This window comes from Setaria italica, chromosome VIII (assembly GCF_000263155.2).
Source record: "Setaria italica strain Yugu1 chromosome VIII, Setaria_italica_v2.0, whole genome shotgun sequence".
Lineage (NCBI taxonomy): Eukaryota > Viridiplantae > Streptophyta > Magnoliopsida > Poales > Poaceae > Setaria > Setaria italica.
In genome coordinates this window covers 425,818-446,541 of record NC_028457.1, presented here as the reverse complement: position 1 = coordinate 446,541, position 20,724 = coordinate 425,818, and the positions used below count along the sequence as shown (strand labels likewise).

Sequence of the window (20,724 nt, the reverse complement as noted above, 5' to 3'; positions counted from 1 at the left end):
TAGCAGCAGATGACAAATCGGAACGACTGGCTATGAGGCCAGGTGTGGGATCGTGCACAGGACAAGCAGCAGCCTCAACTCTTATCTCCCACGATCCACAGAAAGAACTCAATCGAAAGCAACAGAATAATTCATTTGGCAAACAAAACCAAGGCCTCCTCCCCTGCTGACCAGCAGCGCCGGATCTGATGGAAGCCGCAGCGGCTACCACCTCCTCCCTGGTCCTCTTCTCCACTACTCCCAGGAGATCAGTCACAAGCTTTTTGAAGACTTCCCCCTCGTTGCTTCTTCGGCCTCGTTGCAACTACAGCTGCTCCATCTCCAGCGCAAAGCAGCAGCATCTGGTTTGCCAGGCTGTGCCATGGCTGATGAACAGCAAGAAGAGCAGCACCCTGAGGTGTAGTTCCAGCCTCTCTGATGGCTCATCAACCGTTGGTTCTTCAGTAAGATGGGTGCTTGACCCTGCAGGTTTGCTACAGCCTAATATCACTGATTCCTCCATTCCTCTAGTACCTCTGGAAGTATGCCGTGTCCTATTTTTGTGAATTGAATGTGGCATCTGCGATTTAACACTAGTAGGTTGGGGTTCTGAATGTCCTTCTCGTATCCTTTACCGACTCTATCAGATTATTGTTCTTGAAGAGCGTTATTCAGTACTCAACAGCCTGCTGGAATTGGACTTGGAAATGTGCATGCGTCTCTTTCTTGCCCTTTGTTGCATGATAACAGAACTCAAATGCATTCTGGTCCTTGCATTGTGCATTTCAGGCGACGGCGACTGGCGCCACATCGGCTACAAAGTTGCACGCCCCGGCGCGTTCGAGATAGCCTCCGTACGTGCTGTCAATATCCTGCTTTTTGTGCTGCTCATCATAAGTTCTTATTTTCTTAACCACCATCCTCTTTTATTAATTTCTGCACCGTAAACAACTGGCATCAGCAGCAGCTTAGCAACATACACACTGCAACTGGCATTATGTTTCTAGTCACACGTTTTGACGAAAGGAATTGTTTGTGCTGTCGACACTCTCCAGGATGCGGTGACCGTTGGTCGGGTCGCCGACAAGGCTGACATCGTCCTCCCCGTTGCCACAGGTCAGTCACTTGTTGCAAATCCAGTCACTGATTCTCAGGACCATGCTAAACTGTTTTGCGATTTGATCTTGCATTCCCTGTGCGCGCATAAAAATGCAGTTTCTGGCACGCACGCTCGGCTGGAGAAGAAGGATGGGAGGCTGTTCGTGACGGACCTGGACAGCACCAACGGCACCTACATCAACGAGCGCCGCCTCAACCCTGGCTTCCCCATCCCCATTGACCCCGGCAGCCTCATCATCTTCGGTTTGCACCGATGACTCACTCCGATTCAGTTATTCAGAGAAGAAAAGCAAGGCTCTTATTGGTTGTCAACTGTGGAATTTGCATTTTTGCATCTATATAATGCAGGTGACATCCACTTGGCGATGTTCCGTGTGAGGAAGATGATAGTTGAGGTGCCCAGCGAGACCCAGGGAGCTCAACAAGAAACCAATACTGAGGTGGTATCAACTGCGGTTCAAGATACTGCAAGCTAGCATGCTCTGAAGCTTTCCGCGGTGCCCACTAGTAGAAGAATGTCCGGGAAAAAGAGTGTCAACCATCTGAAGCCAGACGGAAAGGCACAAAGAAAAGGAGAACATCGATAGAAGTAGAAACCTAAACGCTCATGGCGACACCATCTTCACGCCACGGTTCTGTCACATGGAAATGCAGCAAAAAATAAGATGTAACGAAGGCGTGGATGAGCGTATATACTTATCGAGTGAAAAAGCCAGGCCAGAATATAAACGAAGGGATCGGAATTTTGTATCATGCATGTAAACACCCTTTGTTCTCAGTAAAATATACAAAATGCATCGAATCTGATGTCACAGAGCTGTGTACTTTTTTTTCTTGAGTAACACAGAGTTGTGTACTTGAAACAATCAAATTGCCCTGTCCATAAAACATAACAGGGAGAGTAGCAAATTCCTTGGAGGTATAGCTGTTGAGTGTTCCCCCAGCCACACAGGCAGCATGCGAATAGCAGAGCATGAGTACAACTCCAGAGACTTGAGGGATGTGAGGCTCCTCAAGCCCTCTGGTAGCTCGGTTAGCTCATCAGAGGATTCAATCTCCAATGACTCGAGTGCATAATCTAACATGTTGACAACAGTCTCTGCGTAAGTCATGCGAGTAACATCCACTCGCGGGCCTTTCCCCTGCATATGCAAGTCCTGTTTGGTTCCTTTAGTCCATAGAATAAATTTTAGTCTATGGACTAAACTTTAGTCCCCATCCTGCTTAGTTCCATGGATTAAAGTTCATTAATACAGTTGAACAAACTCTCGTTTTTTACCCAGCTACAAAGCAGCAACTCAACAAGAGCCTAGCGGATCACATTCAAATCAATGATAACAAACGCACACGCGCCATTGGTAAACATTACGGATAAAAGGATTTTACTGTGCAGGGGTGGCACAAGACAAATTGCAAATACAAGGATATCACTGTGCAGAGACAAAGGACACAAATCAGATACAAACAACATATCAACGGGCAGCGTATTCAAAGAGCACATTCAAGCGAGCAGAACATATCTATAAAGAGGAAGCTGTAAGGGGAAGAATGCGTACAAGGAACGTCAGGAACTCATCCTGACAGGCTGACACAAGTCATTAGCCTGAAAATTCTACAGTAGACGGAACCTTAGCAACCATGTTCCCGGAATGATGGGAACAAGAAAGTGGAACGTGGTACGGCACTTACGAAAGGTTCTTACACTAAATTGTTCCCGTTCCGGAAAACGGTCCGCCCAGTTGCTAAGGATGGAACTTATAAACATGCCCACACAAACATCACAGGCCATCCGTGCTACACATCCATACAAAAACAAACTTCCCTATGCATCAAAATGACTAAACTGGATACGAATAAGTAACTCAACAGCAGAGCAGAACCAGATTAGCATATCAGGTTTTGCCACTCTAATAACAAATAATGACTCGTGTTAAAAACACATTCGCAGAGCATGATGAGGCAAACAGTTTCATCTCAGTCAGTAAATAGCTAGTAGGCGACCTATCACATTGGATGACTGAACAAGGGTCACTGCAGGACAGACTTGACATCTACATGATTAGAAGACACATTTCCTATGAATTGCATATCAACAGAAAACTACTCAACAATGAGCTAACTAGAAAAATAGATCAGTCTCGCCAACACAAGTGTCTACAGTCGTATCATCAATTCCACGAAGTTGGGCAAACAAGATAGTACTAAGCAACATGGGTGAAACGAATGAAACACGTACTTGGTGAAATTGAAATACTACTCTTACATAGCACAAAATACAAGGAAGCCATATCAAAGTGCCTGGACATGGATAAACAGCAAAACCATATTTCAGAGACTATTCAAAATCTCTCACATTCATATCACAATGTCAAAACGGTTCAACACTAGGCTTAAAAGTCTAAACTTGAAGGTAAAGCAGCAGCTAGATATAGAACCAGATAAGCAGCTCCATTTATAGGAGATGAAGCCAAGACCGCACACAACGGTCTGGCAAATTTTGATGCGGCAAGCAATCGCTCAACGGTAGGACTTCTGGAACCTGGCGCGGGCACCACGACCACCGAACTTCTTGGGCTCGCAGCGCCTGGGGTCGGCGACGAGGAGGGTGCGGTCGTAGCGGCCGAAGATGTCCTTGACCTCCTTCTTGGCGGCCTCGTCGACGTACTTCTGGTAGTAGGAGACGAGGGCCTTGGCGATGGCCTGGCGGATGGCGTAGATCTGCGACGTCTTCCCTCCGCCGCGGACGCGGATCCTCATGTCGATGTCCTTGAACCGGGAGCGCCCAGCGAGCAAGATGGGCTCGAAGGCCTTGAGGCGGAGCCCCTCCGGGCGGATCAGCTCGATGGGGACGCCGTTCACCTTGATCAGCCCGCGCCCCGGCTTGGTGTAGGCCACGGCCACGGCCGTCTTCTTGCGGCCGAAGCACTGGACCGTGCCCGGGGTGGGGCGGGTGAGCACGGCAGCCATGGTGGCGGTGCTGGCTGCTGGGATCGCAGCGGCGGCGGTGCAGGCGGCGGCGCTAGGGCTTTGGCGGCTTGGGGTGGGGGGCGGCGGAGAGAGGGGAGCGAAAGGAGCGAAGGGTTATATAGCCTGGAAGCGTTAGGGTTTTGAGTGATCGCCGCGGCTCTGAGGTTGACATGTGGGTCCGAAACGAATTGTTGGGCCCGTAAGTGAACCTATTGAATTTCTGGGCTGTATTAATGGGCCAGAGGTATATGGTTCGGCCTCCTCCGTATATTACTGGGCCTCGGATGCTTCATTTGGTGGGTAAGGCCCAAAGGCGTCGTCTTCTTGCGATAAAAGGCCATGGCGGAAGGAGGAGGAAGCTAGGGTTTCGGCCCTCACGAACACTACTTGATCTTATCCGAGCGAGCCGTCCGGCGGCGCCGCGGCGGCCGGAGTCGCCTCTCCCGCGGCCGTGTTGCCCCCGCCGCCCTCCTGGGCTTGTGGGATGGTGACGCGGTTCTTGGGGTAAAGAGGCGGCGGTGGCGCTGAGGTTGCTGCCGGCGACTCGCGATGACGACTGCCCGCGGTCGGAGCGCGCGCGATGATGGCCGCGCGGGTTCACCCCAACAACATACAATTCACAAATTTGTGCTTTCAGTGGTTTCCTTTCAGTTTTTTTTTCCTTGTAAACTTCAAACCGTGTGATTTCGCCCAAAAAATGGTTCTTTTTTGTATTGTTTGACTTGTCTTAGGTTTCTACTTAATCGATTTTATGGTCTGATTGTCTTTATGTTTTACCTTCACTGTTTTCCAATGTTCATGGTTAACACTAACAGGTGTACAGCGTTGAGTTGCCAATCCAATAAACCCAACAATATTTGCCCCTTCCTTTTCAATTTTCCACCTTAATTTTGCTTCTGTCATCTCTGATCATTTATGTAGACCATGCTGGGCTCAGTAGTTCAATATGTGTGACAATGATGGATGCAAACTGCTAATAGTCCATGTTTGCATGAACATTAAGCTTTTATGTTATCCGTTGTAATCCTCTTTATATATTAAGTTTGTTCATATAACATTGCATCAATCGCTTAAACATTTAGTATATGCACGAGAATATGTTAGTCTTGTATATGTTTTGGCTCGCACGGCACATGGTTTTCACATTAGATTTTTGTAGGTGCAGGACTGTCTGATCTACTAACGTTCCACTACATTGCTTGACAAATTCACATTAATTGTACCATTCATTCTGCATTTTATGACAGGAGAAGTGGTTGAAAAGTCACATGTTTGTCCAGTGTCGTTTCAACACAAGGCAGGCAAAGATGATATTCAGTTTTTGTCTGTTTGCAATCCATCAAGTGCATTGGTTCACTTCGCTCATCGTCTTGTGGATCGTATGAATGGAACATCAAGAAAGGAGGTCTTCTTTGGTGTCAGCCAGGAGCAGGAACCAGTTGTTTAGAACAGCTCACCACTTAACATTTTTGTGTTAGCTTGTGGCTAACTGATGTAATTTTTTAGTTTAAGATTTTCAGTTGATAAAGCTGATGATCTTGAAGTTTTGGACAAAGAAAACAGCTGCCAAAACGTCATATGTTGACATAGTATCCCTCTATTAGGTTGTCAAGTATTTCTGAATTTTGTCATACTCAATCCTTTTAAACTCAGTGCAAGGATCTTATCATTTTTGTTTTGATGTTTCTCCCATGCATCAAGAAGATGTTTGGCTTGAAGCTGCTTGTGGATGATATGCTGCAATTCTGTCTTGAGGATGTTGCAGTTTGACAGAAATATTCTGGCAACCAACGCACTACAGCTGTGATTCTGATGCTACATCAATGTTTAGGCATTGATGGCTTTCTATGAAACAGAAAAATGAGGGTGTTGCTGCCTTCTAGAATGAAGTTTTAGTTGAATGTATGGAGTTTTTGCATGACCTGCAAAACTTAGAAGCCATGGGCACATTGTCCATAATTCTCACTGAAATTTGTGCAAGTGCAGATTCAGTGTGTTAGTAGGAGCACTGCACTGTTAACATGGGTACTGCAAACAGATTGCTTGCTGAAATGAATTCTTGTAAACATGTGTGACCTCGTTAAGACGTTGTATCTTGACTTAATATCTGAAGCAGTGCTCTAGTTTTCTTTGCATTATCTCTCCTGTTTGTTATTAAGACGTGTTGTTATCTGTGAAATGTTTGTTAGATTAGTCTAGAGACAATACACCTACCTGTTCATTTCCTCCCGTCAGGTTTTGAAAATGTTACTCCCCTTCAGGCTTCAGTCAAACTGATTTATAGCCCGTGCTTGCCCAATAATCCGCGCATCATCCTTCCGTGATGGAATGTCGATACTCGAAAAGTTTTTATCCACCTCTTTGAGCTTTTCTCTACATCCATGTCCATTGTTTCTAGCTTGGACGGTTGCATCTCTGATCAGTCTCATCAAGTAAACCTATGACATGAAGACCATGAAGGCGTCTTGGCATTGGAGCCTGCGCTCACTTGGACAAGTGCTTGTGTGTTAACAGGAACAAATTGCTCGCTGAAATGAGCTGTTGTAATATGTGTGACCTCTTCAAGACCTTTCTAGTTTTGATTCATGTATTCTGAATCATTCCTCAAATTGTCTCCGCATTATCTCTTGTTTCTTGTTAAGATATATGTGCTGCTATCCATTTACATGTGAATTGACTGATTTCCATGATTCTTAAAGCTGGCGAGAAGGAAGGACTTTCCCAGATTTATTCTGTATGCTTTTAGTCTGGAACGTGAAAGTAAAGTAAGCAGGTCCATATTTCCCTCTTCGCGTAAGATACACGTTGCATTGGCTTAATTGCTTCTAGCATGATAATGGGCTTTATGAACGCAATATCCAATTTTCTGAAGCAAACATGTATTCACAGTCAACCTCTCAATTAATTGCTGATGAAATTCAAAAAAGAAAATGTAAATAGTTTGGTTCACCTTCTGTATCTTGGATTTGATCACCAGAGAGATTGAAACGATAGCTCCAGCTGTCCGGTGTATGTTAAAACCTGCATGGCAAAAGAACGGTGTTTGATCTGTTCACAATGTTCAGTAACAGCAAAACAGCGCTCCTCTTTTACAGTTACCTTGAAAATATGTTACAAAACAAGCAAGCTAGTGTAAGGAGATTATTAGCCTAGAGACAAGACAGATAACCCTTCCTGTTCATGTTATTCCTGTGTCATGTATTAAAGATTTACTGAGTTATTGATCACCATTTCTCCTTTAGCCAATCCTTGCCTGGTCATCTGGACTGCATCATCCTTTCGAGATGGATACGAACTCGAAGTGTTTAGCCACCACTTTGGATTCCATTGTTTCTTGCATAGTGCTTGCGCCTAGAACCTCGAGGAGGCCATCACACTCTCCATGCTCCAGCTCCGCTCCCTCCCCTTCTCGGCCTCCGGCGGCCACGGGGCGCGTTGGTGTGGAGGATGAAGATCTAAAGAATAAGAGTCTCATGTGGTACGCACGGCACAGTGGGTCCAGCAACCATTGTGCTCAATGACAGAAGAATGTGGTTTGATCCCACAATGTTCAGAAACATCAAAACTATGTCTCTCTTTCATAATTACATTGATTACACGTTACAAAAACAAACACACTTTGACTTGCCAGCATAGGCTTCAACTGGTCCAGCAAATCCTAAGTTACACGCCTTTTCTAAGGCAAACCTGAATATTACAATCTACTACCTGTTTTGTGCAACCGAAAAAAACTGGGAACCTGTGTTAGTGAGATGTTGCGTTAGATATAAATTAGATTAGCCAACAGGGACAAGACAGACACACCCCCTTTCTGTTTATTTTCCTCTGTCAGATCTTGAAAATATACTAGATGTCCAGACCTATGCATCTTTAGCTGAATTGCTGGCACCCTTCTAGCCAGTCCTTGCCAGATCATCTGGACTGCATCATCCTTCTGGGATGGATTAATTGTACCATTGTGCATCTTATGGCAGGAGCAAGGGTTGAAGATTCACCTGTTTGTACAGTGTTGTTTCAACAGAAGGCAGACAAATCTGATATTAAGTTTTGCTGTCTGTTTGCATGGTCACCTTATGTATACCGTCTGCTGACGATTAGTGGCTTTCAAATCAGAACAAAGTCCCCTTCATCAAGCGCAAGATTGGCATGCAAGGGTTTGAAGAAAGGTCTTCTCTGGTGTCAGCCAGGAACACACTACAGCTGCCTTCTAGAATGAAGTTTTAGTTTAATAAATGGATTGCATTTGCTATCGTCTTGGACCTGCAAAACATAGGAGCCGTGGGCAAATTGTCCATATTCTCATTGAAATCTGTGCCTGCTGTATTTCTTACTCAGTGCCAAAGTGTGTTGGGAGCACTGCGCTCTTAACATGTTCGATGCAAACAAATTGCCTGCGTAACCTCTTCAAGACGCTGTATCTTTGAGTTTCGGAAGCAGACATACACTCACAAGTCACACCTCTCACTTAATTGCTAATGACATCAGGTGAATCCATTGAAATTCATAAAAAGAAAAGTAAAATGCAAATGATTTCGTTGACCTTATATATCCTATACCTCGTGACAAGAGAGATTGGAATGAGAGCCCAACATATTACCTTGATCTTCTCACAATGTTCAGTAACAGCAAAACTGTGCTCCACTTTTACAATCACCTTGAAAATATGTTACAAAACAAGCAAGCTAGTGTCAGTAGAGTGATGTACTAGACTAGCCAAAAGACAAGACAGATAAAAGCCTTCCTCATGTTATTCCTGTGTCAGGTATTGAAGATCTATTGAGTTATTCACCGTTACTTCTTTAGCCAATCCTTGCCTGGTCATCTGGACTGTATCATCCTTTCGAGGTCGATAACAACTTGAAGTGTTTATCCACCTCTTTGGGCTTCTTAAGCATCCACGTCCATTGTTTCTTGCATAGTGCTTGCACATCTAATCATTCTGATCGACTAAATCTTCATGGCATAATCACCCTGAAGGAGGCCGCACGCCGGTTGCATCTCCCAGCTGCCGAGACGAATGAGGCGTCATCGGGGCATTCCCTTGGCATTGGATGCGGCGCTCACGGGGACGAGCGAGAAGACGGCGCCGGTGTCGACGGAATAGTATTTCCCGATCGCACATAGCACCTCCTCATCGTGGCTACATATCCACGTGCTCTTCTTCCTTTCCGCCGCTCCCATCCATGCTCCGCTCCTACGCCCCTTCTGCAGTTCTGCGCCTCCGATGGCGACGGGGCGCGTTGGTGCGGAGGCTGACGGAGCTCGACAATGTAAGGTTCCTGCGCCATGCACTGCTCTTTTTTTAGATAATGGAAACAAGGTTCCAGCCTCTACGCCATGCGCTGCTCTTTTGGTTCAGACTTGACAAACCACGTGCCGGAGATCTGGGGCACCGCGGTGGCCACCGCACTGTTCCGCCGCGCCACCATTTTATTTCTGGCCTTTCTGGAACTACGACATGCAGCTCCCCCGTGAACGGAGATAATTGTTACACACTTCTGGCATTCCATTTGGCTGATCAGGTAGGTTTGCTTTAACAGAATTTGCACTGGTTTGGTCCATTTGGACATGACCTGCAATTTTAGCTAGTGAAATGATACGACTGGTAGTTGTTTTGCGGCAACCAATATTAAACTGTAAAATTAGTTACTTTATGATGGGAAGATTGCGTCTTCTGAAATGGTCACTGGACTGAATCTGTTAGAAGCCATTTTATGTGTCACTTTTTATATGTTGGGAAGCATCCTGCAACCTGAGTTTTGATTTCTCTCTCGTTTCATATTAGGACCTGGGCTTCTGATCAGCCAAAAGGATGCAAAGATGCAGTACTGCTTGGCTCAATTATATGTTTGTTTTATGTCTGGGAGGAGGAGATTGTAAATCGCATCTTAGTCCAGTGTTCATTCAGCAACAATTATACCTGTCCTCCATCCTGTCGAATTACAATTAGGGTCACCTTTAGGAATAGGAAGCCGTGCTTGGCTTGAAGGTAAAGGATGATGAGGAAGCTTTTTTCTGTGTACTATAAATAACTTGCTTGTCGAAATAAAATTGTTGTAAGCATTTTTTTTGAGCTGTTTGGCTCCTCAAAATAAAAACAAGACTCCTAAAACCTTCGTATCCTGACTTCATATATTGTGACTTGTGAGGCATTCCACAAATTGTATGTTCATAATCTCAACCAAAGATCTTGTGTTGCTAACCATTTACATGCGAACCCAAGGATTCCCATGATTGTTAAAACTAGTGAGATCGAAATCAAGAACAAGGGCTCTTCCACATTTATGTTCTATGCTTAGAATAAATCATAAAACTGAAATCCGTAACTTGTTCCTTGTTTATACTCTTAGAAGAAGAATGTTGTACAGTTGTTGTTGCCATGATAATGCTAAGTGCATTCAATGTCCTTGGCTTACAAGGGATAGCTGGGGTTTGCAGAAGCAAACATCCTTTGAAATTCTAGTTGCTGAGTGCTGAGGTACAACAGCTACATCCTTTGAAATTTTAAAGAAGAAGAAAAAAGTCACAATGTTGAAAGATTGAACTGACAGACAAATTAAAATCAATAGCATTACAGAAGAATGGTCGGTAACAGTAAACCTATGCTTTTGCCTGGCCTGTATCCAATTGAATGGGACAAACGAAATCCTAAGCTATCAAGTAACGGATAACCTGAATGTTCATAGCTCGTACTTTACACTGTTTACTTCATTAGAGTCTACCTGTCTTTTGCAGCATGTGTTAGATTAGCATAGAGACAATAATGCAGAGAAATCCTTTCCTGTTCGTAATCTTCCTATGACAGATCAGCGGGTTTCCTTTCTAGCCAATCCCTGGCTTGATCATCCTGAGTGCATCATCCTTCAGGGTTGGGTATTGATTCCCGAAGCATGTAGCCACTTCTTTGAGCCTCTTCCACATCAGTGTCCATTCTTTCTTCTGATCAGTCTCATGCTCATCTCTGGCTTGAGCACACTGATATATCTGATGGTGGCGGCGCGCCCGAGAAGGAGGTAGCGTCGTCAGGGCGGCTGTTCTTTCCCGACTAGCCGTCAAGCAAGGAGGGGCCGGCGTTGGAGGCCATGCTCTGCGGATTGGAAGGCGTCTCTTTGTCGATGCCGGCGGGGAAGGGGGAACTGGTGTCAGTGGGCCAACAGCGCGTGCAGGAGGCGGCGAAGAGAAATTTGATGGAGGCGACAAAGTCCCTGACTACGATGAGCAGCAGGAGCAGAAGGTTGCGGCCGCGGGGCGCCACGAACATCTCCCGCCGGCGAGCGCCAACGGCGGCCGAGCAACTATACAGATTACCCCCTGTATCGCGATTATTCCCCGCGATACAAATATTTACATAAAACCTCCATAAATTTTCAACTTGGTCCTTCTTCTCCGCCAGCAATCCTTCTCCCCCTCCCTCTCCTGGCCGCCGTCGCCACCGACGGTGGCGTAATTGTATTTCCTGGTCGCACTTAGGCACTTGGCACCTCCTCGTGGCCATCAACTTCCTTTCCGCCGCTCTCATCCATGCTTCAGCTCCGGCGGCACGTGGATTCAGCAACCAGGTGGTAGAGCTCCGCCAATGCAGCGGTGGGATAGATGGGACACACCATTGCGCTCCACCGTGGTTGAAGATCTCCGTCCCCCGCCGCCGTATGGGACTACGCCATGCATCTCAGCATCTCCCTGTTAGTGGAGGAAAATGTTATTACTTTGGCATTAGATTTGGCACTGAACCAAGATTACTTGATATTTGGATGTACGCTGAACCTGTTACTTGGGACTTGTGAAATGATTCAACTGGTAGATGTTTGGAAGATTGCGGCAATCCACAGGAATTAGTCACTGTGTCATCGGAAATTCAAAATGCTCGCTGAAATTAAGCTATATCTTCGGTTCTATATGTTGGAAACATTCTGCAAGTAGCATTTGCGTTCCTCTGATCAATTAAAGCTATGCGATATTGCTTGAGATCGATTATGTGCCTTTATATCACCTCTTAGTCCAATGTTCATATTGAGTAGACATCGGACAAATCGGTTTTCTATCGTCCTCGCTGTTGAATTGCACGGTCATCTTCGTAAGCTATATCTTGCTTGCAACCTAATTTGTTCTTATGAACCTAATTATAGGGGGGGGTTTTTTGGCAGTGTGAACTGATATCACACATCTCATTGTCTAACCAAGGGTGCTACTTTCTCACATTGATAGTGATTCCATCTATTTGTTTGCAAGAATTTCTGAACCTTATTAACACCCCTGTTTCACAGTGTTATTTTTCAGAAGCGAAAGTGTGAAACCTCGTATTCACCAGCAACTTCACAAATAAACGCCGAGAAATTCAACAAATAGAGCTCTATCCTGGATTTCTTCATAATAGAGATTGAAATTATAGCACCACCATATGCTAGCCGCAACATGGCAATAGTGACTGAATAAGCTAGAGAGAATAAAATCCGCTCCATGAGTACATGACAGAAGGATGAGGTTTGATCCCCAAATGTTCAGAAACAGCAAAACTATGTCTCTCTTTCATGATTACATTGAATACACTTTACAAAAACAACAAGCCTTTCACCAGCCAGTATATGCTTCAACTGGACTAACAAATCCTAAGTTACACGTATTTTCTAAGGATAACCTGAATACTACAATATATCTGTTTTAAGCAACTGAGAAAACCTGTGAACCTGAGTCAATGAGATGTTGGTTAGATATAAATTAGATTACCCAACAGAGACAAGACAGAAACACCCCTTTCTATTTATTTTCCTCTGCCAGATCTTGAAAATCTACTAGATCTATGCACCTTCAGCTGAATTGCTGGAACCCTTCTAGCCAGTGCTTGCCAGATCATCTGGACTGCATCATCCTTCTGGGATGGATACTGATACTCAAAATGTTTATCCACCTCTTTGAGCCTATTCCACATCCTTGTCCATTGTTGCTTGCTTACACCACTAATCAGTCTCATCAGGTAACCCTTTTTAACAGCATCTGACGACCGGACAAAGATGGAGAACTTTGAATAATTCAATACATCCTCGTAAGGTAGCTCAATGTCATCACTGATGATAACAGGGACACAGTGGCTCACTATCGCATCAAACAGACGATTGGAAGAAGGGGTGTCCCCAGCAATGTTTAGGCAAAATTTTGATGAGTGCATTCCTTGGCTGGCTTTGCTGGCCCCATGGTCCTGGACACTTCCAAAGGAAAAATAAACATTCTTTTCGTCTTTGAGCATGTAATATAGCTCCTGTCGAATGCTCCCTCCCTGGGTATGGATGATGCAACACGTTAGCTTATGAAAGTCACCAATTGTCATTAAACTACGGTCACTGAAAACTGGTACCATGAAAGTTCTTAAATTCCATGAGGAAATCACAAATAGCTAGCAGCAATCGGAATAGGTTCACATTCTTTTTGTGGCACAAACAATTTTTTTCCATAGATACTTCATACTTGGCATATGTAGACCAAACTGGCTGTGGCTGGTATATTCCTGTACTAACATCATTTGTTTAAACCAAAGGATTGAAACAGGGGCAAATGCAAATCTTTTAGTCTTTTAATAGCTTGAGAAAACAAACATAAACCAGGAGCCGTGCCGACAAAGATGGAAGATCAAGAGAGCCTTGTGCCCTTGTGTAAACCTCACCGAAGATTATCAAATTACACAAACTTCATCCAGAGGTTCAAGAGTTCAAATAAGGTGCAGATTAATAAAGAAAGAGCTTGTATGCATAAGTCCAACCACCTTAATGATTTAATGGAAGATTTAAGATTCTGAAAAAAAAAAAAAGCAACGGAACCTATATCCATTTTTGTTCAGAAGAGACATTTGATTTATGGTGAGATAATAAGTTTACTTTACTAGTAATTACTACCAGCACAGACTAGACAAAAATTGTGGCACTTCGTAATAGTAATAACTCCTGCTATCATAACACGTCAATATTTGAACTCACAAATTACATCATGATTCATGAACTTTGAAGAAACAGAATAATTATGAAACTCTGACGAAAAAGAATCACAGTTTTGTAGATTTATCTGGTATAAACTAGCTACATGTGAATACCCCCTTTTAACAATCAGAGCCATGACCCCTACATCATGTAGTCATAAGCTAATTTCAGCCAGTTCCAAATTATGCTATTCTCACTGTACAGCTTGCTGGTTCCTAATGTGATTTATGTTTGACAAGTTTTGCTAGGAGAAAAAAGGAGTCTTTAGGACAAAAGACAAGCTTTTGCAACAGTACTGAACTAGTACTAGTAGTAAAATGTTCAATTACTTGACAGCTTCATAATGATTACCTCATAGAATAGAACTAACAAAATTAATCACCAAAAATTGATAATATGTTATGACTGGCACCAAGTAGAAATGTAGTGTATAAGGTTGCTATGCACTGTGCCAGATTAGCAGAGAGCAAGCACCATTACCTCCTTCCTGTAAATGGCTCCTCGGAAGTACAACAATGTCGGCCGGTTATCAAACCCAGCCGAGTCATTGACGAACGTCTTGGCCATGTGCTTGTATGGCGCAATGACATCCTTCTCCAAGCTGGCCACCCTGGGGTGGTACCTCCCGAAGTCTGACAGCACAAAGACCGCCGGCGATAGCGGCCCCCGGGCATGCAGCAAGCTGTTGGGGTGGTGCGCGACGATGACGTGGTCGGCGCCACCGTACCTCTTCCACTCCGGCCGCGCACTGAGGTACCTGACGAGCTTCTCCTGCAGTGCCTTGTCCCTGGCCACCTTCTCTGGCGGCACGGGCCTGGAGTGGCGGTTGTAGCTGAGGGAGGCGAAGAAGGGGACGAAGACGAGGTCGGCGTCGCGGGAGTCGGCGACCCGCACGGCGGGGCCGCAGGGAGCGGAGGACGAGGAGAGGAGGTCGAGCGTGAGCCAGTACTCGACGCTGTGCTGCTGGTTGAGCCCCCCGGGGTAGCGCGGCGGCGGCGTGGAGAGGTCCGGCCAGACGGAGTCGGGAGAGGGCGGGGACCAGCCGAGGAGGCCGAAGTGGAACTCGGGCGGCATGTCGTACATGAAGACCCTGACTGCAGCACCGCGCGGGTCGCATCCCGCGGCGCCGGCGTCCGAGCCGGAGGACGAGCCCGGGTCGTCAGGGTGGCCGTTCTCGTCAAGGAAAGAGAGTTCCTTGCGGGCGCCGGGGGTGGTGTTGGAGGAAGCGGTGGCGGTCACGGGGACAGCTGCGGCGGAGAAGGCGTGGGGCGGGACGGGGAGGCCGGTGTCGGCGGGGCGCCAGCGCACGCCGGCGGCGGCGGCGAAGAGGAAGATGGTGGAGGCGACGAGTACGGTGGCGGCGGCGAGCGGGAGGAGGAGGGTGCGGCCGCGGGGCGCCATGGAGGGGCGCGGGTCATCGCTGGGTTGGAGATGGAGGGGAAGGAGGGGGCATGGCGGATTCGATCTGATTCGGAAGTGGAGAGTCGCTGCAAGCAACTGCGACGGACGAAGCCTGGGAAAGGAAGAGCAAGGGCGGGCCGATGCTTGGTGCGTGTGGGCCGTAAGCACGATGGCCCAAGCATCCTCGTAAGGAAAAGATAATGGACGTGGTGGCGTCGAGGACCTGGGCGCACTTGGAGATGCAGGGGGCGCTCTTGAACTTACCGGCGGCGAGCTGGGCCCGGCAATTACTGCTTTCGTCTCAGCCAAGCTCTTCGATATGGCCTAGTCGGGTGTTTGATACGGGGTACTAAACTTTAGAATGGTTACATCGGATGTTCGGACGTTAATTAGGAGAACTAAATATGAGTTAATTATAAAACTAACTGCAGAATCCCTGTACTAATTCGCGAGACGAATCTATTAAGCCTAATTAATCCATTATTAGCAAATGGTTACTGTAGCACCACATTCTCAAATCATGGACTAATTAGGCTTAATAGATTCGTCTCGTGAATTAGACTCCATCTGTGCAATTAGTTTCGTAATTAGACTATATTTAATACTCCTAGTTAGTATCCAAACATCCGATGTGATAGGTAAAGTTTAGGAAGGTGTATCCAAACACCCCCTACATCATGAAGCTGCACTTCTTGGGCAGTATATCCGGATATACCTCGATCATCGTCTTGGGGGCAGAGTCGACGACGGCCGTGAAGGTGATGATGGTAACCATGATCGTTAACTTGCTTGCTACTTGTTAGGATGAATTATATTATCATTTATTACTACCACGTACATATAATCAGATGTCGTTAGCTTAGCTTGTCCGTTCACTCTGCTCTCTATCTTTTCTATTTGAGCAATGGTTGGAATGGATTCGGCTATTAATAGCATTTTTGGTTTTAGGAGTGATGTCCATAATAAGTCGACTACGACCGTGAACAATGTCCCGAGGTACCTGAGTTTCTTTAATGGCTTTGGATCATTGTATTTTAAAAAAATGGAAATCAAATAAAAAGAAATTTTTAAATCGGGTTTAGTTGCAAACGTAATTGGAATTTGCTGGTTTATTTAGTTGCAACTTGCAAGAGAGTTTAAAAACCGTTTTTCATGGCCAGCTCATAGGTGACTAGCTCTAACATCTGGCCTGCAAGCCGCGTGCACTCACTCAGGATCTACTTGGGGACGGCTTATTTTAAGTCGGTTTTTCATCTATTTTGACAGTCTTTTTGAAAAGCGAGATAAAAAAGAAGTGGAAGCCGTGCGAAGCCAGTTTTTGGTTTCACCGTACAGAAAAACCTTAATAATACCATTAATAATAAATATATAATATCATTGATCAAAATGAAATCAGCTCACATAAACTACAGTGCAAGTGTCGGATCGCGGACATCATTAATTATGGAATGAGAAACATACTATTAAAAATGTTATTATCAAAAGAAACTGTCGAAACATGCAGCTGCTAGGCTTGCCATTTAGGGTATTATTAGCGATGCACCATATAATTAATTAGTTTGGAGGCAGTAATTCTGTGAGGAATTTTTCGACGGCAACCCATGCATCGTAGACGCCATTGAGGCTGTCGACAACGGCGGTCTCGTTAGCCGAGCACGGCTTCTCCGGCGGCGGCGGGCAGGAGCACTTGCAGCGCGGAGGCTGCTTCCCATCGCCCTGGACGTAGGAATGGATGGCGCCGCGTATCTCCGCCAGGTTGACCGCCTTCTCCTCCGCCGAGTAGACCTTTTCCTCGAGCTCCCGCATGGCAGCTTCGCAGTCCGCGATGGGCGAGCTGAGCTTAGTCGCCGCGTCGGAACTCGTCAGCTCCCAGACCACGTGTTTGGCCTCCTCCATCGTCTTGGCCAGCGCCGACAGCTCGTCGGCGCACTTTTGAGGCTCTTTCGTCAGCCCGCAGGACACGTGGAGGATGCCGCTGTCCGCGGACTTCTCCATCGGCTCTACCTTGGCTTTCTTCTCCTCATCGGTGAGTTGGCTGGACATACCGTGGATCAGGCCCACGATGGCGCGCATGGCGTGGGTGGCCTCCCCCAGCTTCTTCACGGCGGCGGCCTCGTCGGGCGAGCAAGGCCCCGGGCAGTTGCACTCGCAAGGGGCCTTCTCATATAAATCAAAGATGACCAGCGGGACGAGGTAGTTCTTCAGCTGGTAGAGCGCATCTCCGCCACCGCCCGCATCCGTGGCGGCGGTGGCCTTGGACGTGGTGGCGTCGAGGACCTTGGCGCACCTCGAGATGCAGGGGTCGCCCTTGAACTTGCCGGCGGCGAGCTGGGGCCCGGCAATCGCCGCTTTATTATCGGCCAAGCTCTTGGACAAGGCCGATAGCATGACGCTGCACCTCTTGGGCATCAACGTCTTGCTGCAGGATGGATATACCTTGACGACCGGCTTGGAGGCCGTCGGCGCCGACGACACACGGGCAGAATCGACGACGGCCGTGAAGGTGATGACGGTGACGAGGAGGACACCGAGCAGCTGAGAGCGAGGTGATGCGAAAGAAGCCATGATCGCTTGCTTTTGCTTGCTAGATGAATCCGTACCGTGTATATATAGTAGTACACACACGGAAGTGCTCTACCGGTCGTCGGTCGATTTTCACGGATCGCCTCTGCTATCTCTGTTTCCTATTTAAACAATGGTTGGAATGGCGTGACGAACTGGTCAAATAGGAAGAGCAAACTCAAGTATTCTTATTTTTCTATTTTAAGATCCCAATCAAGTGCCGAGCAACACATGCGCGATCACTAGCATGCATAAGGTGGTTGTGAACGCAACGAGCTAGGAGGAAGCATTGCTATCAGCGACATGTGACAAGTTTTAAGATTCAAAATATGCATTTTGATAGTTTAGAAACCCAGATGAAATCCAAGAATAAGTTTGGGGCTTCAATATGCACTTTGAGAATTTATGGACCCAAATAATGTCTTGAGATAAGTTTGGGGACTAAAAATGCGTTCTGAGATTTTAAGGACCCGGACGAAACCCCGAGACAAGATCAGGGATATCTCCCATGCAGATGGGATTGTAGACTTACTTACTACATGTGGCGGTGCAGAGCAGGTTGCATGCAGATGCAGTGCAGAGAGAAACCAGAGAGATTACAACACCCTGCAGTCTCAAGTCCGAACTAGTCAGTCGTATGGTACCTGCTCTAATTTGGAGCCTGCCTTTGCCTGTCTACAACCAACTCCGATCCATCTGGCAAGGCAACCGAATCTAATCTATTCTTAGCTCGTGTGTAACAATCTACAGTATATATCATCATCGGATAGATCTCTTACCATGCATCTCTTCTAGTAGCTTATTCCCTTGTTCCTTCATCTCGATCGCTCAGGATCCGTCCGTCCAGTCCAGTGTCCAGTCCATCCAGTAGGCTCTCAGGATCGACATGGCCAAGGCCAAGGCACCGGCGTTGCTCATCTGCTTCCTCTTCCTGATCGCCCTCGCCTCCGCCGCCGAGGTATGAACTATGCACTAGCTGATGGATCCTTTCCTTTAATTTTGAGGATTTTCCGATCCTTCTGTGTAGCTATCATTCACGATCGGCTTCGATATGTTTACACATGATGCCCGTTGTCGATCTGAAAGATCATCGGCAGTAATGGTGTCGCTGGTGAAGACCTGAACAGCAAAGGTGACGACGTCGACAACCACAAGGTAACCCATGCATCTTTACCATCACAGCAGAGAAACAATGGAATACCTAGTACGTATATAGACAGATGGGCTTTAACTGTGTCATGGCGTGTGTTGTGTGTGTGCAGGGCAACAACAAGGATGGCAAGGGCAATCTCAAGCCTTCTCGTAAGTCATGCATGCATAGCTTCTCTTGTTTTTAGTTTCCGATCTACTCCTCCAGTCGATAGTTCAGTATTTTGTTGCTTGCTGTAAATATATAGTCAAACATCTTTGTTTGGATTGGTGTGTGAATTATAATGAAAGCCTGCTGACTGATCGATGCAGAGTGCGGTGGGGAGTGCAGGCGGAGATGCTCCAAGACGCACCACAAGAAGCCGTGCCTCTTCTTCTGCAACAAGTGCTGCGCCAAGTGCCTCTGCGTGCCCCCCGGCACCTACGGCAACAAGGACACCTGCCCCTGCTACAACAACTGGAAGACCAAGAGAGGAGGCACCAAGTGCCCTTAAACCTAGCTTAGATATAGCTGGTGCTGCAGGATGGAATTCTTCCCTCTTTCCGGGCCTGCCTCTTCTAGTCTAGGAATAAAAAAAACTTTTTTGTTAGTTAGTGTGGGAGGATTCCCATGATTGTTCCAACTAGTGAGATCGAAACCAAGAACCAAGGGCTCTTCCACATTTATGTTCTATGCTTAGAATAAATCATAAAACTGAAATCCGTAACTAGTTCCTTGTTTATACTCTTAGAAGAAGAATGTTGTACAATTGTTGTTGCCATGATAATGCTAAGTGCATTCAATGTCCTTGGCTTACAAGGGATAGCCGGGGTTTGCAGAAGCAAACATCCTTTGAAATTCTAGTTGCTGAGTGCTGAGGTACGACAGCTACATCCTTTGAAATTTTAAAGAAGGAAAAAAAATGTCACAATGTTGAAAGATTGATCTGATAGACAAATTAATCAATAGCATTACAGAAGAATGGTCAGTAAGAGTAAACCTATGCCTTTGCCTGGCCTGTATCCAATTGAATGGGCCAAACCAAATCCTAAGCTATCAAGTAACGGATAACCTGAATGTTCATAGCTCATACTTTACACTGTTACTTCATTGGAGTCTACCTGTCTTTTGCAGCATGTGTTAGATTAGCCTAGAGACAATAATGCAGACAAATCCTTTCCTGTTCGTAATCTTCCTATGACAGATCAGCGGGTTTGCTTTCTAGCCAATCCCTGGCTTGATCATCCTGAGTGCATCATCCTTCAGGGTTGGGTATTGATTCCCGAAGCATGTAGCCACTTCTTTGAGCCTCTTCCACATCAGTGTCCATTCTTTCTTCTGATCAGTCTCATGCTCATCTCTAGCTTGAGCACACTGATATATCTGATGGCGGCGGCGCGCCCGAGCAAGAGGTAGCGTCGTCAGGACGGCTGTTCTTTCCCGACTAGCCGTCAAGCAAGGAGGGGCCGGCGTTGGAGGCCGTGCTCTGCGGATTGGAAGGCGTCGCCTTGTCGATGCCGGCGAGGAAGGGGGAGCTTGTGTCAGCGGGCCAACAGCGTGTGCCGGAGGCGGCGAAGAGAAATTTGATCGAGGCGACAAAGT

General features: G+C 46.4%; 4 protein-coding genes across 4 annotated transcripts; 2 read left to right on the top strand and 2 right to left on the bottom strand.

The window, feature by feature from the left end:
* Window positions 1–59: 59 nt before the first annotated feature.
* LOC101771431 lies at window positions 60–1,964 on the top strand. The gene is made up of 5 exons (XM_004978425.3): window positions 60–468; window positions 769–833; window positions 1,035–1,095; window positions 1,195–1,341; window positions 1,447–1,964. The coding sequence occupies exons 1-5, from the start codon at window positions 189–191 to the stop codon at window positions 1,572–1,574; spliced, it is 681 nt and encodes a 226-aa protein (XP_004978482.1). The 5' UTR covers window positions 60–188; the 3' UTR covers window positions 1,575–1,964.
* Window positions 1,965–3,313: 1,349 nt separating this feature from the next.
* LOC101771042 (40S ribosomal protein S16) lies at window positions 3,314–4,162 on the bottom strand. Its single transcript, XM_004978424.3, has one exon. The coding sequence runs from the start codon at window positions 4,063–4,065 to the stop codon at window positions 3,616–3,618; it is 450 nt and encodes a 149-aa protein (XP_004978481.1). The 5' UTR covers window positions 4,066–4,162; the 3' UTR covers window positions 3,314–3,615.
* An 8,286-nt stretch (window positions 4,163–12,448) lies between these two features.
* On the bottom strand, window positions 12,449–15,540 carry LOC101756181 (probable arabinosyltransferase ARAD1). The gene is made up of 2 exons (XM_012847989.3): window positions 14,511–15,540; window positions 12,449–13,336 (listed from the first exon to the last, which is right to left on the bottom strand). Exons 1-2 carry the CDS (start codon window positions 15,429–15,431, stop codon window positions 12,824–12,826), a joined length of 1,434 nt encoding a protein of 477 aa, XP_012703443.1. The 5' UTR covers window positions 15,432–15,540; the 3' UTR covers window positions 12,449–12,823.
* A 3,256-nt stretch (window positions 15,541–18,796) lies between these two features.
* LOC101770638 (gibberellin-regulated protein 5) lies at window positions 18,797–19,875 on the top strand. Its single transcript, XM_004978423.2, has 4 exons — window positions 18,797–18,951; window positions 19,080–19,148; window positions 19,256–19,295; window positions 19,455–19,875. Exons 1-4 carry the CDS (start codon window positions 18,880–18,882, stop codon window positions 19,634–19,636), a joined length of 363 nt encoding a protein of 120 aa, XP_004978480.1. The 5' UTR covers window positions 18,797–18,879; the 3' UTR covers window positions 19,637–19,875.
* Window positions 19,876–20,724: the final 849 nt, after the last annotated feature.